Source organism: Rattus norvegicus, chromosome 7 (genome assembly GCF_036323735.1).
Source record: "Rattus norvegicus strain BN/NHsdMcwi chromosome 7, GRCr8, whole genome shotgun sequence".
Lineage (NCBI taxonomy): Eukaryota > Metazoa > Chordata > Mammalia > Rodentia > Muridae > Rattus > Rattus norvegicus.
In genome coordinates, this window is record NC_086025.1 from 10,588,799 (window position 1) to 10,601,184 (window position 12,386).

At 58.0% G+C, this 12,386-nt stretch overlaps 2 protein-coding genes across 5 annotated transcripts; one reads left to right on the forward strand and one right to left on the reverse strand.

Moving 5' to 3' along the window:
* The first annotated feature begins 1,214 nt into the window (after positions 1–1,214).
* On the forward strand, positions 1,215–8,787 carry Rnf126 (ring finger protein 126). Of its 4 annotated transcripts, none has more exons than XM_006240899.4 (9): positions 1,228–1,407; positions 5,567–5,625; positions 5,728–5,791; positions 5,938–6,182; positions 6,622–6,690; positions 6,756–6,825; positions 7,075–7,168; positions 7,251–7,366; positions 8,101–8,787. In XM_006240899.4, exons 1-9 carry the CDS (start codon positions 1,333–1,335, stop codon positions 8,248–8,250), a joined length of 942 nt encoding a protein of 313 aa, XP_006240961.1. In that variant the 5' UTR covers positions 1,228–1,332; the 3' UTR covers positions 8,251–8,787.
* Positions 8,788–9,455: 668 nt separating this feature from the next.
* Positions 9,456–12,147, reverse strand: Fgf22 (fibroblast growth factor 22). The gene is made up of 3 exons (NM_130751.2): positions 11,951–12,147; positions 10,525–10,628; positions 9,456–10,444 (listed from the first exon to the last, which is right to left on the reverse strand). The coding sequence occupies exons 1-3, from the start codon at positions 12,135–12,137 to the stop codon at positions 10,247–10,249; spliced, it is 489 nt and encodes a 162-aa protein (NP_570107.1). The 5' UTR covers positions 12,138–12,147; the 3' UTR covers positions 9,456–10,246.
* Between the last annotated feature and the right edge of the window lie 239 nt (positions 12,148–12,386).

Consider the following 12,386-nt stretch of genomic DNA (forward strand, 5'->3'; position numbering starts at 1 on the left):
ATCTCGGGTGTTTGTGGGACGCCTGATGTGTATCGTCCAGACATAATACTCCCGTCTGCCCGGCGCTGTTTTTACAGTTTATCAGGTGCACATAAGAGTATAAGGGAAGGCTGTAGAGACCGCGTGAGAAGGCAATATTGCAGCTGAGACTTGTATGAGGGCTTGGCGGTTTGAAGAAGAGGAGAAATCTCTTAGGCTCCGCCCCTCACCTTGGATTTGTTTTTGTTTTTTATTTATGGTGTCTTCAGACATACACAAAGGAGGTACAGATGGTTGTGAGCCACCATGTGGTGTGGGAATTGAACTCAAGACCTCTCGAAGAGCAGTCAGTGCCACTGAGTCATCCAGCCATCACCTTGTAGGGATCGCCCTAACAGCTTAAGCCGTTGCCAAGGCAACCAAGTCCCGCCCTTGGAGCCACTCCGCTTCGCGCTGTACTTGGCTTTCTGAGGTCTCTACATCCAATCCCGGATGCAGAAGAAACTCAGCCGGGTCGACTACCTCTCCGCTCCAGAGATAGTCAACAACCTTCTGGCTTGCCCATCCTGGTTGCCAAGGAGACGGCCCGCAAGCTTCGAGCTCCGCCTCCAGGCTTCACGCCAAGTTCCTAGGCGGACTCCAGGATTGGTCCTGTCGATGCCTCGTCACCATGGAAACCCGGCCTCGCCCTGCGCAGGCTCAGCCTGAGGACCCTAAAGCTTTCCAGTTGCCTACAGGTTATAACCTACCCCAGGTTGCCAAAGAGATATCCCGGCCCTCATGAAGGCTCCGCCCCTTGGTCGCTGAGGCCCACCCAGGTTACCAAAAAGAGTTTCCTCCCCGACGTAGTCCCTTCGCTCGCTGGCCCCTGACTTCTGCTTCCAAGCCTGATTTCACCTCCTAAAGTCGTCGCCAAGGCGACCCGCCTTCGCGCTGTCCCTTAACTTCCGCACTCTTCAAGCGTGACTCCGCCCTTTCCCCCCCCAAATTGCCAAGACCTCTAGCTCCGCCCACATCAAATAGGCCACGCCCCCAAGACGCTCTGCAGTCTTAACCCTCACCCGTCCCGGTTACCAAGGTGACTAGTCTCCGCCGCCTCGCCCCCAGGCTCCGCCCCACACGCTCGACTCGGGTCTCTGGCTTCCGGCAGTACTTACTTTGTCCTAGTGCGGCCACCGTTCCCCACGAGACAGCCCCCCGCAGCGCGTTGCCCGCGTTCCTCCGCGAGCCCCACGCCTGCCGTGCGTGCCGTGCGTGCCATGCGTGAGCGTGCGCGTCGGCCGGCGAGGGAGCAGCAAACGGCCGGCGGCAGGCGCCGCGCGGGGGGCGGGCGGCGCGGAGGCGGCGGTGGCCATGGCTGAGGCGTCGCCGCAGCCCGGACGGTACTTCTGCCACTGCTGTTCGGTGGAGATCGTGCCGCGCCTGCCGGTGAGACCCGGACGGGAGGGCAGTGGAGCTGTGCGCGCGAGGCTGTCTAGAGGGGAAATTGAGACCCGGCGGGGTGCGAGCAGCGTGGCGGGCAGGTCCGAGAACCTAGGGCGGTAGCAGGGTCGCCCGGCGGGAGGGCCGCGGCGTTGGTCGGACCCGGTGGGAATCGGAAACAGAGCTCCGCGCTGGGGACGGCCGCCGAGCGCGTGGCCAGGACGCGGGGGCGCGCAGCGCGTCCTCGAGCGCCGCCCCGGGCCTCGCTGCTGCGCCCAGAGGAGCTGCGAATCCGACGGCGGAGCTGGAGGGTCTGGGCAGGTCGTACCTGCACCTGCTTGCCTGTTACAGGTCTTGTGCTAAGGTCTTGTGTGGCTTTGACCAGTTGCTCCTCCAGGCCTCCACCTGGGTGTCCCCAAGCCTCCTGCTTCTTCCTTGTAGCTTTGGACATGTGTATTCCGAGGACCCTGCTTGGGTGGGTGACCTGCATCTTCTCCAGTTCAAGGTGGTTTTGGCCAGGTGCATGTCAGGGATCCTGCAAGTTTCTTGAGAGTGAACTGACTAGTTCTGTGTTTGGCTGGTATCCCCAGACCTCCTCTTTTCCCAGATCGATTTGGCTAGCCCCATGCCTGATGGGTAGCTCTTAGGTTCCCAGGAGAGAACCTTCCCACCTTCCAGGTATCCCTTGTTTCATACTCAGGTTAGAGGCTCACCCTTGGGAAAGTTCGTCTCTCTGTATTTGCAACCCACCTTGGCTTCCCAGGCAAAGCATGGAGGTGGAAGCCTGGGTGGGTCCTTGAAGAAGTGGTAGGTAGCCTGGTGTAAGTCACACCGCCATTGTGGAGAAGGGGGCTGAGTGATGTCTGGACCAGCCAGAGTGAAGGGTGAAGGGGTGAGTGGTGAGAGCTGATGTAGTTCCTTCTGGTTTCTCTGCACACTACCCCCTGGATGGTAACACTGTGACGTTCTTCAGGGCAATTAACTCCAAGAGTTCAACTTGGTCAGTCGTGGTGGCACACACCTTTTATTTCAGCATTCAGGAGGCAGAGGCAGGGGGATCTCTTGAGTTTGAGGCCAGCCAGTGAGTTCCAGGCCAGCCAGGGCTACACAGGGAAACTGTGTGTGTATGGCAGCTTAGAGAGAGAGTGGAATCTGGGTTGCCATGAACCTGGAATGTAGGAATCAGTTTTTGCTGCTTTTGCTTCCTGTGCCTCAGCTTTGTCTCCCCAGATCTGCCTTGACCCCTCCCTGTCATCAGTATCAGGGATTGCCCTGGACTGGGGACTGCTGTCCCTCTGCACCGTTGTGAGCTCTGGGAACTGTCCTCTGGGGAGATGGCCAGACCCAGGTTTGCACCTAGCTGTAGGGTTTTCAGCGCAGCACCTGGTTCTGGCCTGTGCCCTTGAATAAGGAGGACCATGACCTTTCAACTGCCACTGTGCCTGGCAAGAGCTTACCTGCAAGCCCCAGTGACCCAGCATGGTCTGTGTTCTTACAGGGTTTGTCTAGGCCAGCCAGCCAGGGAGTGACACGTGTTTAAACAAAGCACAGGGCATGTTTTGTTTTGCTTTTCCAGACAGGGTTTCTCTGTGTAATTGCTCTGGCTGTTCTGGAACTCACTTTGTAGACCAGGCTGGCCTCGAACTCACAGAGATCTGCCTGCCTTCACCACCACCTGGCCGGCATGGGTGATTTTGTATGAGCAGCCGGTGTGTTTAAAGGAGCAAGGGCAGGTCTGGGTTCAGTGAGACTTGCTGTGGCCCACATTCCAGGATAGGCCACTCTGTGCTGTTGTGGTGACCGCTGCCACTCAGACACCTGAGCTCCTGGCCAGAAACACTTGCAGTGGTGGCGTCTTCACAGGCCCCGTGCTACCTACCCTGTTGCTGTTGTGGTCTAGGTTCATCACAGGTGTCCGCTATATCCCTGAGCACACACTTGGTGCCTCAGCTGCCCATTCATTGCTGCTCACCCCAGACAAGTGAGCAGGGCTCTAGTGCAGTGGCGTCAACTTTCCTAGTGCTGGGACACTTTAATACAGTTCCTCACATGGTCGCCCCAACTACAGAATGATTTGTTGCTACATCATAACTGTAATTCTGCGACTGTCACAAATTGTAGTGTCAGTATATTTTACTAGCTTTATCTGATGTGGGCCCCCTGTGAAACAATCCTTCAACCCCAGAGGGGTTGTGACCTACAGGTTGAGAAGAGCTGTTCTAATAGGTTGGTGCCTGTGTGCCTTGGCTGCCAGGCGGTGGCAGAACTTTGGGTGCTAGGAAGATGTCTGGGAACGTGTCAGCAGGAAGCAGATGAGCTGGCTGGAGGTGTGGGCAGTGCGAGCCTAGACTTGATCCTCTGCTGGGTGTGGTGGAGGCCATGGTACAGGTGTGGACTCCGGGTGTCCATGGGTGTTGGAGGCTATGTGGTGTACAGGTGTGGACTCGGGGTGTCTGTGGTGGTGGTGGCTATGCAGTGTACAGGTGTGGACTTGGGGTGTCCATAGGTGCTGGTGGTGGCTATGCAGTATACAGGTGTGGACTCGGGGTGTCCGTGGGCAGGCAGTTGCAGCCTGGCTCCTCCTCATTTTACCTGCTCGTGGGCCAAGGGAAGCAAATAAAAGAGCCGATGCCTGCTGCTTGTGCGAACATAGTGCCTGGCTTGGGATGGAGCATGAGAGGCCCTGGCCGGGGTCCTGGGCAGACAGACGCTCCTACAGACAGGGTCCCAGGCATAGTGCAGCTGTCCAGCCTTCTTGGTAGGAGACCAGAGGCAAGGCCGTGTGCTGTGGGATGTCAACATAGGCTGCTGAGACAGTGGTGGCTGGCTACATCTTCTGGGGATATGGCACACACGGGACCAGATGACGATATTACACCAGGAGCTTTGGGCAGGGAGTTGGGTCTGTGGCTCTCCATGCCTCTCAAACCATCAGTTCCAGAATTTTGTGCAGACTAGGGGCAGAGCAGAGGTCTGCAGACCAGTGACACTGTGGCCAAAGGTCCTGGAAATGAGTCTCTCCAGCCACCTCAACCCACTGCCTGCTCTGTAAGCTTTCATAATGGGCTTCAGGATGTGTTACAAGGGTCAACTGAGTCTCAGGGCTGAGACTGTAGGGATGGGAGTGGGCGGGGGTCTTCTCTGGGCAGGATATCACTATGACCATTGAGACAGCTGCTCCCAGGAGCAAAGGAAGTAGGATCAGACAAGGCATACTGGTCTCTGCTGAGTGACCCTGGGTATTAGGTGCAAGGGGTGAGAGCAGGTAGCCACTTGGTAATGGACAAAAGCTGGCCCAGCTGTGTTCCTGAGCTGTAGCTAGTGAAGGGTGGCTGGATGTGGAGGTTGAGGCAGAGTACACCTGACTATGTGTGTACTGACATTCTACTGTGCCACAGAGGGTGGTACTGGTCTGACTTCAGCCCCACCTAGAGTGGGACCACCCAGTTCTCGTGAGGCCTGCCTGGGCCGGCTTGCTGTCTCAGTCCCTCTGGTGTTACTCTGGTGACTAATGGCATGCCCCTTCACGTGTTCACAGCAGTTCAGCTGTGGAGGTGTGTCTGCGGGGGTGGTAAGCAAGCCTCACGTGTCAGAGATTGCCAAGTGGGCTGCCTTCCCCGCCTGCTCTACTCCTGTCCAGCAGCTTACAAGCTGCCTTTGGTGGGAGCAAAACTGAGCGTGGCTTGTGCTGTGAAGCCAGTGGTAAGGCCTGTAGCCACTCTTGCTTTAAGACCTGTTGTGTCAATAGAGACCATGCTCATGGCTGCTTGCCTGCACTGATGCATTAGCACTTGACAGCTTGGCCTTATGGCAAGCATGCGTTGCTCTTGGGATTTCCTGTGAATGGTAGTGTCCCCAGAGGTGACAGGCTGTGGGCTCTGGCCCAGAAGCACCAATGTGGCAATGCCTGGATTTAGGCTTTTCCTTTTGCTGTCCCTATGTGGGTTCCTAGCTGTCCATGTCCTACCATTGTGTGTCTGAAGAAGGGACAGCAGGTCCTGTCATTGTGGGGTGCACACAAGGTTTTTTCTAAGCCAGTACTGGGAAGTCACTGGAGTGACCCAGGCTATGGGAGGAGGCCATCACTGCCCTCGTTGGCCTGTGTGCACCAAACGACCATGTGTGACTCAGGTGGATAGCCAGACTGACCCTGCCATTCCCACAGGATTACATCTGCCCACGGTGCGAGTCTGGCTTCATCGAGGAGCTTCCAGAAGAGACCAGGTAGTACCTAGGGCTTGGGGCTGCTGTGGCTGTGGCGTTCACTGTCCTGAGGACCCAGAAGGGGCTTCAGTGCCAGTTGACAGGCTCTTTCTTCCTGTGCAGGAACACAGAAAACGGCTCAGCCCCCTCCACAGCCCCTACTGACCAGAACCGGCAGCCATTTGAGGTGCGTCAGGGTCCCTGGGCCCAGGCCCGCCCTCCTGTCCTGCAGGTTGGTGGTGCTTACTGGGCCAGCAGTTGTCTGTCCTCTGTGGGATGGTTAAGGACTCCGCTGTGTGTGCAGCTGGCAGGCTCACTCCCTCCTCTCCACAGAATGTGGACCAGCACCTGTTCACGCTGCCACAGGGATACAGCCAGTTTGCTTTTGGCATCTTCGACGACAGCTTTGAGATTCCCGCGTTCCCTCCTGGGGCCCAGGCCGATGATGGCAGGGACCCTGAGAGCCGACGGGAGAGAGAGCACCAGTCTCGGCATCGGTATGGGGCCCGGCAGCCCCGTGCCCGCCTCACTGCCCGGCGGGCCACTGGCCGGCATGAAGGCGTCCCCACGCTGGAAGGGTGAGTGGCCTGTGGTAGGTGGTGGTCACGGCCTCACCACCACTGCGGGACATACAGACGGGAGATAAGCACACTCCATTGACCTGAGTCTCCAGGCTCCCTTAAGAGCCTCACCTGGCTGCCTGTGGGAGCCGTCTGGCCACCTCTCCCAAGGAACCTGGGTCCCTCACAGGAACTGAGTGTCGCACTTCCATTCCCTCCTGGAAGTAGAGTAGTCTAGCTGCATACCCTGGGACATGCATGTGCCGGCCAGGAACCCCTGTGAAGTGGTTACACCGGATGGCTTCCATTATCCCAGTGCCTGGGGGCTGGGGACAGAAAGATCACTGCCAGTTCAAGGCTAGCTTGGTCTGGCTGGGGAGTTGGAGGCCAGTCTGGGCTGTGGAGCAAGCCTATCTGTGAGGTGGCCTGCAGGCCCCTGACACCATCTGTCCCACAGGATCATCCAGCAGCTCGTGAATGGCATCATCTCTCCAGCTGCCGTACCCAGCCTGGGCCTTGGTCCCTGGTGAGTAGGGGACGGGTGCCCGGCCCCTCCTACCCTGCGCCCCCTGACCCGGCCTCTCCCCCCAGGGGCGTCCTGCACTCGAACCCAATGGACTACGCCTGGGGGGCCAACGGCCTGGACGCCATCATCACGCAGGTACGGCTGGCCACTCAGCGTCTGTGGGGTCAAGAGGCCGGCCTGGTAAAGCAATGGGTGCTGCTCTGTAGCCCCAGAGTCCCCTGCGTCTTGTTCTCTGCTGTCTGAGGGTGCACAGTGACCTGTGTCAGAGCTGTATGCCCTAGACACCCTGAGGTTTAATGGCCTAGTCTTGCTAGTTTGCAACTCCGCGGAGCTGGGCCAGTGGAGACCCCCCCAACCCCACCGCCCTGCCTTCTTGCCTTTCAGCTCCTCAATCAGTTTGAGAACACCGGCCCCCCACCTGCAGACAAGGAGAAGATTCAGGCTCTCCCCACGGTCCCAGTCACAGAGGAGCACGTGGGTATGCTCACTGTGGTTGGTGGACAGCATCCTAGGGACCCTGCCCTGCGTCGGTGCCGCTCATTGACTCGCTTCCTCTGCAGGCTCAGGGCTGGAGTGCCCAGTGTGCAAAGAAGACTACGCGCTGGGTGAGAGAGTGCGGCAGTTACCCTGCAACCACCTGTTCCACGACAGCTGCATCGTGCCCTGGCTGGAGCAGGTGACTGTCCCCTGCGCCCAGGCAGCCTGCATGTATGGACCTAGTGCTCGGCCCAGACTTCCTGCTTGTATTTCAAGCTCCATCTGAGCCTGACCAGCTTGGCTACATCACTCTGTTTTTAAAGATTTATTTCATGTATGTCAGTATACTGTAGCTGTCTTCAGACACACCAGAAGAGGACATCAGATCTCCATTACAGGTGGTTGTGAGCCACCATGTGGTTACTGGGAATTGAACTCAGGACCTCTGGAAGAGCAGTCAGTGCTCTTAACCGCCTGAGCCATCTCTCCAGCCCGACTACATCACTCTTAACTGAAAGCCTAAGACTAGCCACAGCTCTCCTGACCAGACCGTTCTTCCCCTTAGCTCTGAACCTACCTTACCATACCTGTCTCTAGCTATGGCCTCCCACATACACCTGAACCCTGAGGCTGACCTCATTCACTCTGTCCTGCCTTTTCTCTGACCCTGCTCATGTGCCTGTCTTCCCCGAGCCCCTGCCATACAGCCATCTTACTTGGATGTCCAACCCTGACCCAGACTGCCCCAACTCAAACTCGGACCAAGCTGTAATCATGGTTGACTATAATCCAAACTCTGTCTCTGAACCAGACCGCCCATGACCTTGATTTTAACCTAGGCCCTGACCCTTGCTTGAACCATCACCTGACTCAGAACCTAATTGTATCCTTGGCCTGCTCTCTGCCTCCCTCTAACTCCTCTCTCCTCTCAAGCATGACAGCTGCCCGGTCTGCCGCAAGAGCCTCACTGGACAGAACACAGCCACCAATCCTCCAGGCCTGACCGGTGTTGGCTTCTCCTCGTCCTCGTCCTCATCCTCGTCCAGCTCACCCAGCAACGAGAACGCCACAAGCAACTCCTGAGTCCCACCTGGCCATCCCCCCGGGGCTTGGTCATCCCACCCACCCCAGGTGCCCCAGCACCGCCTGCCATGGCCGTGGACTAGAGGTGCTGCCCATGGCGGCCGGCAGCACCTGGCGGGCCCCAGGCTGCGGGCGGCTCGGACTTGGCCATGGCCGCTCCTGTTTGGAGGTGTGCACGTGGGTCCCATGTCCCCAGCAGGCAGGCGCCTTCAGTCCGTCTTTAACCTCACCCTCCAAATGTTCAACGGCAGAAGGGTTTTTATGATTTTAAATTATTACTGCTTTGAAATAAATGGACGTTTGAGCCACGTGCGGCCATGCATGATCTGTGGAGAGTCAGCAGAACTGTCGCCAGGCCCAGCCCGCCACATGCCCTGGGAGGCCGGGCCAGCACCCAGTCAGCGCCGGCCTCGGGACCACGAGGGTGACCAGCAGACCCAGGAACAAACTGCTCCAGCAGACATTTTTTTTTTTTTTTTTAAGGGAAATGTGTGTTATCTGGAAAGCTATTTAAAATACACCTACTCAAAAAGCAGAGCCCAAGGCTTGGTCGGCGTCTTCCTTCTGCCAGGGTGCCCATGACTGCATGGTGGGGCAGTGCACAGGGAGGGTTGGAGCTTCTGGCAAAGGCCTGGTGGAACCCAGCCCTCGACCTGAAGACGCTCCCAGAGCTGCTTGGGTGAGAAGCTGCCCGGTACAAGCCCTGCAGGTGGGTGGCCAGGCTGTGGGCCTATAGCCTCATACCACACACTTGTCTTTGGTTGGAGTGATGGACTACAACATGTATGACAGCACGCCTTCCTACATAGGCCTCGCCAGGATCACCGTGGCCCAGCAGTCCCTAGCCCTGCTCCCAGGCTTCCACAGAGAAGACCCAGAGCCCTACAGCCAAAGCAGTCACTACTTTTGGCAGGGCCGTGACCTGCCCATCCTGTCTTCAGGTTTAGGCCGTGGAGAGCCTAGAGGATCATGTTGCCTCCTAGCCCTCTATGCCGTCCTAGTCTGGGGCGTAAGTCTTGGCCTCTGCAAGTCAGTGGTGCTTAAAAGACAAGGGTTGCTAGCCACAGCCCACCCCGAAAGCCTGAGAACAGGAAGTACGTCACCACAGGTGCTACGCAGGCTGCCGTCCCTGCCATGGACCAGAGCATCCGTCTGAAGGCTCTTAGCACGATGTGTGGGTCCTGCCACTGACAAGCAACTGCACATCAAGGCTCCAAACGTTTATTGTTGGCCACCTGACACTGGCCTCCTCGGACTGTGATATGTACCCTCAGGCCGGTCCCTCCCAGTGACTCCAGACAAGTTGGGCATTGAACACAGTGTTCAGAGGCCCCATGTCAACCTGGCATGGTGGTGCATGTCTTTAATTCCAGTACTCAGGAGGCAGAGATGGGCATCTCTTTCCAGGACAGCCTAGCCTGCATAGTGAATTTCAGGACAGCAGGGTGATGTAGAGACCTTGTCTCAAAAAAAAAACCCAAACCGTTTTTTTATGTGTATGGGTGCAGGGTACGTGCACATGAGTGCAGGTGCCTGCAGAGAACAGAAAAGGGAGTCAGATCCTCTGGGGTGGGAGATACTGGTGGTTATGAGTAGTCTGACGTGGGGGACCTAAACCCAGGCCCCTTGGAAGAGCAAGAAGTGCTCTTGACTCCAGTACCCTACTCTGGCCACATGGGCTAATATGTCTGTGTTCCCACTGACCTGGGCCCTGCCCTCCGCACGTGTCCACCCTCCCTGGTTCTCCTTGTTTTTACTTTCCAAGCCTCTCACCTCCAAACTAGATGGATGGAAACTGCCAGTTCTGTGTATCCCCAAATGTTGGCCTCACCTGCAGGGACCCTGCCAGGTCTCCATGCCTGACAGCCAACAGGTACCCAACCTGTGACAAAGACGTGTGTGGGCCCAGGGTCTCTAGCCTGGCCCTTTGCTACTCAACTCCAGATCTTCCCGGCCCTGTGTGTCACCCACGCCTCCTGAACTGTCGCCAGGCCCTTCAAGATGAGACCAGTACTGGTAGGAAGTGTGTGGACAGTTGGTGCCGACGCGTCCGTCTGCCTTGCCTGGGAATGCCCTGGCTGTCCAGTGCCAAGAACATGGGTCGGCCGTGGTGCCTCCAACGTCGTGAGGCGTATGTGTTGTAGCCGTTCTCCTCGATGCGCTCCCGGAACCTACAGTCCACAGAGTAGACCCGCTGCAGGGCGGGTGCGTGAGACTGGCTATCTGTGCCGTCGGCCATTACCACCCAGTAGCTGCCCACTGCCAGTCACTCACCGACCCATAGAGGCGGCCCCTGCGATTCATGGCCACATAGAAGCCTGAGTACACAGCTTTGATCACCACAGTGCCCACACGGACAGAACGGATCTCAACAATACCTGAGTGGAGACAGAAGATGGTCAGGTAGCAGTTCTCATCACCACTGTGTCTCCAACCCCAGCTGGTGTGGACCCTGGAGACCAGGACTCTGCGACAAACATGGAGCTTTCCTGGATGAAGAGGAGTCTGTCTACAACCACCAGAAACTAAGGAACAGGCTGGCCAGCAAAGACCTGGGGAGCTAGGCTATGCTTAAGCACCGGTGTTTCCTTAGCTTCTGCTTGGAAAACCAACTGTATGCCCTCTGCTTTGTGGCACCTACACAACCCTGGGGGCAGGGTGCCAACTCTACCTACTTCCAGGAGGGAGACAGGCCCAGGATTGGAAGAGCTAGCCGTGGACCTCATCTGTTCACTGGTCCGTGACCATCCCTGGCAAGCCCTAGCTGGCTCGGAGTCTCAGCTTTCCTTCAGGAAGGAATCAGGGAAGGCTGAATCCCACCACAGGCTCTAGGCCCAGACCCTCTTTGGAAGGGAGGCCTCACACTCAGGACAGCAGCCATTACCATTCTTCCACCAGTCCTCCCTGCTCCGAAAAGAGTACACTTGCTTCACCCCAGGGGAGACCCATGTCAGTGCACCATCTTGGTTCACATTGCATGCTGTTGGCCAGCACCACACAGGAACGACCAAGTTAAGGAGGGAAGAGCTCTGTCCACACAGAGCCTGTCACCTGTCACCCCATCCCTATCTAGGTGGGATCCAAATCTCAGACACACTGAAGGGCCAGGTCACTCAGCTGGGCCTCTTCCAAAGCCTGGGGCCACCCCGCCTGGCTGTGCTACCATGGATGGACCTGCCCAGCCAGTCCCCTGTCATAGCCCTCGTCCTGTGTGGCCTAATGAGGGCCTTGGAACCCAGATGAAAGCCACTGGGATGGGCAGTGCCTTGTCACCTGCCCAGGGCTGAGCTCAAACCCTCCCAGGAACTCTGCCAGAGTTTACCACCAGGGAAGCTGGCTGTGGCCTCCCCATCACCCCCAGCTTCCTCCCCAGGTGGCCTTTCCTTTTGCCACATATATGCCACAAGCACTTATGGAAGGCCCTCTGTATGCAGAGTAGGGCTCTGTCCAGACCTCACTCCTTCCGGCCTCTTAGCAGGACTTTGAGATCAGGGCATCCCCTCTTACCTCATTTGCCAAATAGGGATGTCTGGGAACAGAGGGAATCCCAATTCAGGCAGGCCACAAGCCCAGAAGCAGGAATCCCCCTTCCTCAGTCTGCCACTGACCCCACCCAGAAGGCACCCCCACCCCCACCCCCGGGTTTGCTTAGGAGCCTTCGGGATGTGTGCCCATCCCTCCCTGCTGCCCCAGCACTCACTGTCCTGGCCGTGTCGCCAACGCGTCCCCTGCACCCGACCACCAGGATCCACACGCAGGAAAAAGTGGGTGGAGGAGAAGAGGCGGCGCCAGCGCACGTCGCCCTCCAGATGTGGGTACCCGCCCGGGGCTCCCGGTGCCCGCGCCAGCAGCAGCCAGGCCAGGCCCAGCCAGAGGCGGCGGCGCATCCCGACCTGTGCCCGGCGGCGCGCGGTGTTCCAGCTGCACGGTCGGGGGCGGGGCTATGGCTGCTGCCGTCCAATGGGCGCATGGGGGCGGAGCCTCGACTCCACAAGCTGGGTCTGTCAGCTCCTGTTTGTCCCTAGGCCATCGGCTGTCAAGGAGTGGGGGTGGAGGGTGTACATGTACGGGGTGGGGGTTGGGGGGGTGAAGGGGGTAGGGGGTGGAGAGAGACACAAACTAGAGATGGAAGAACG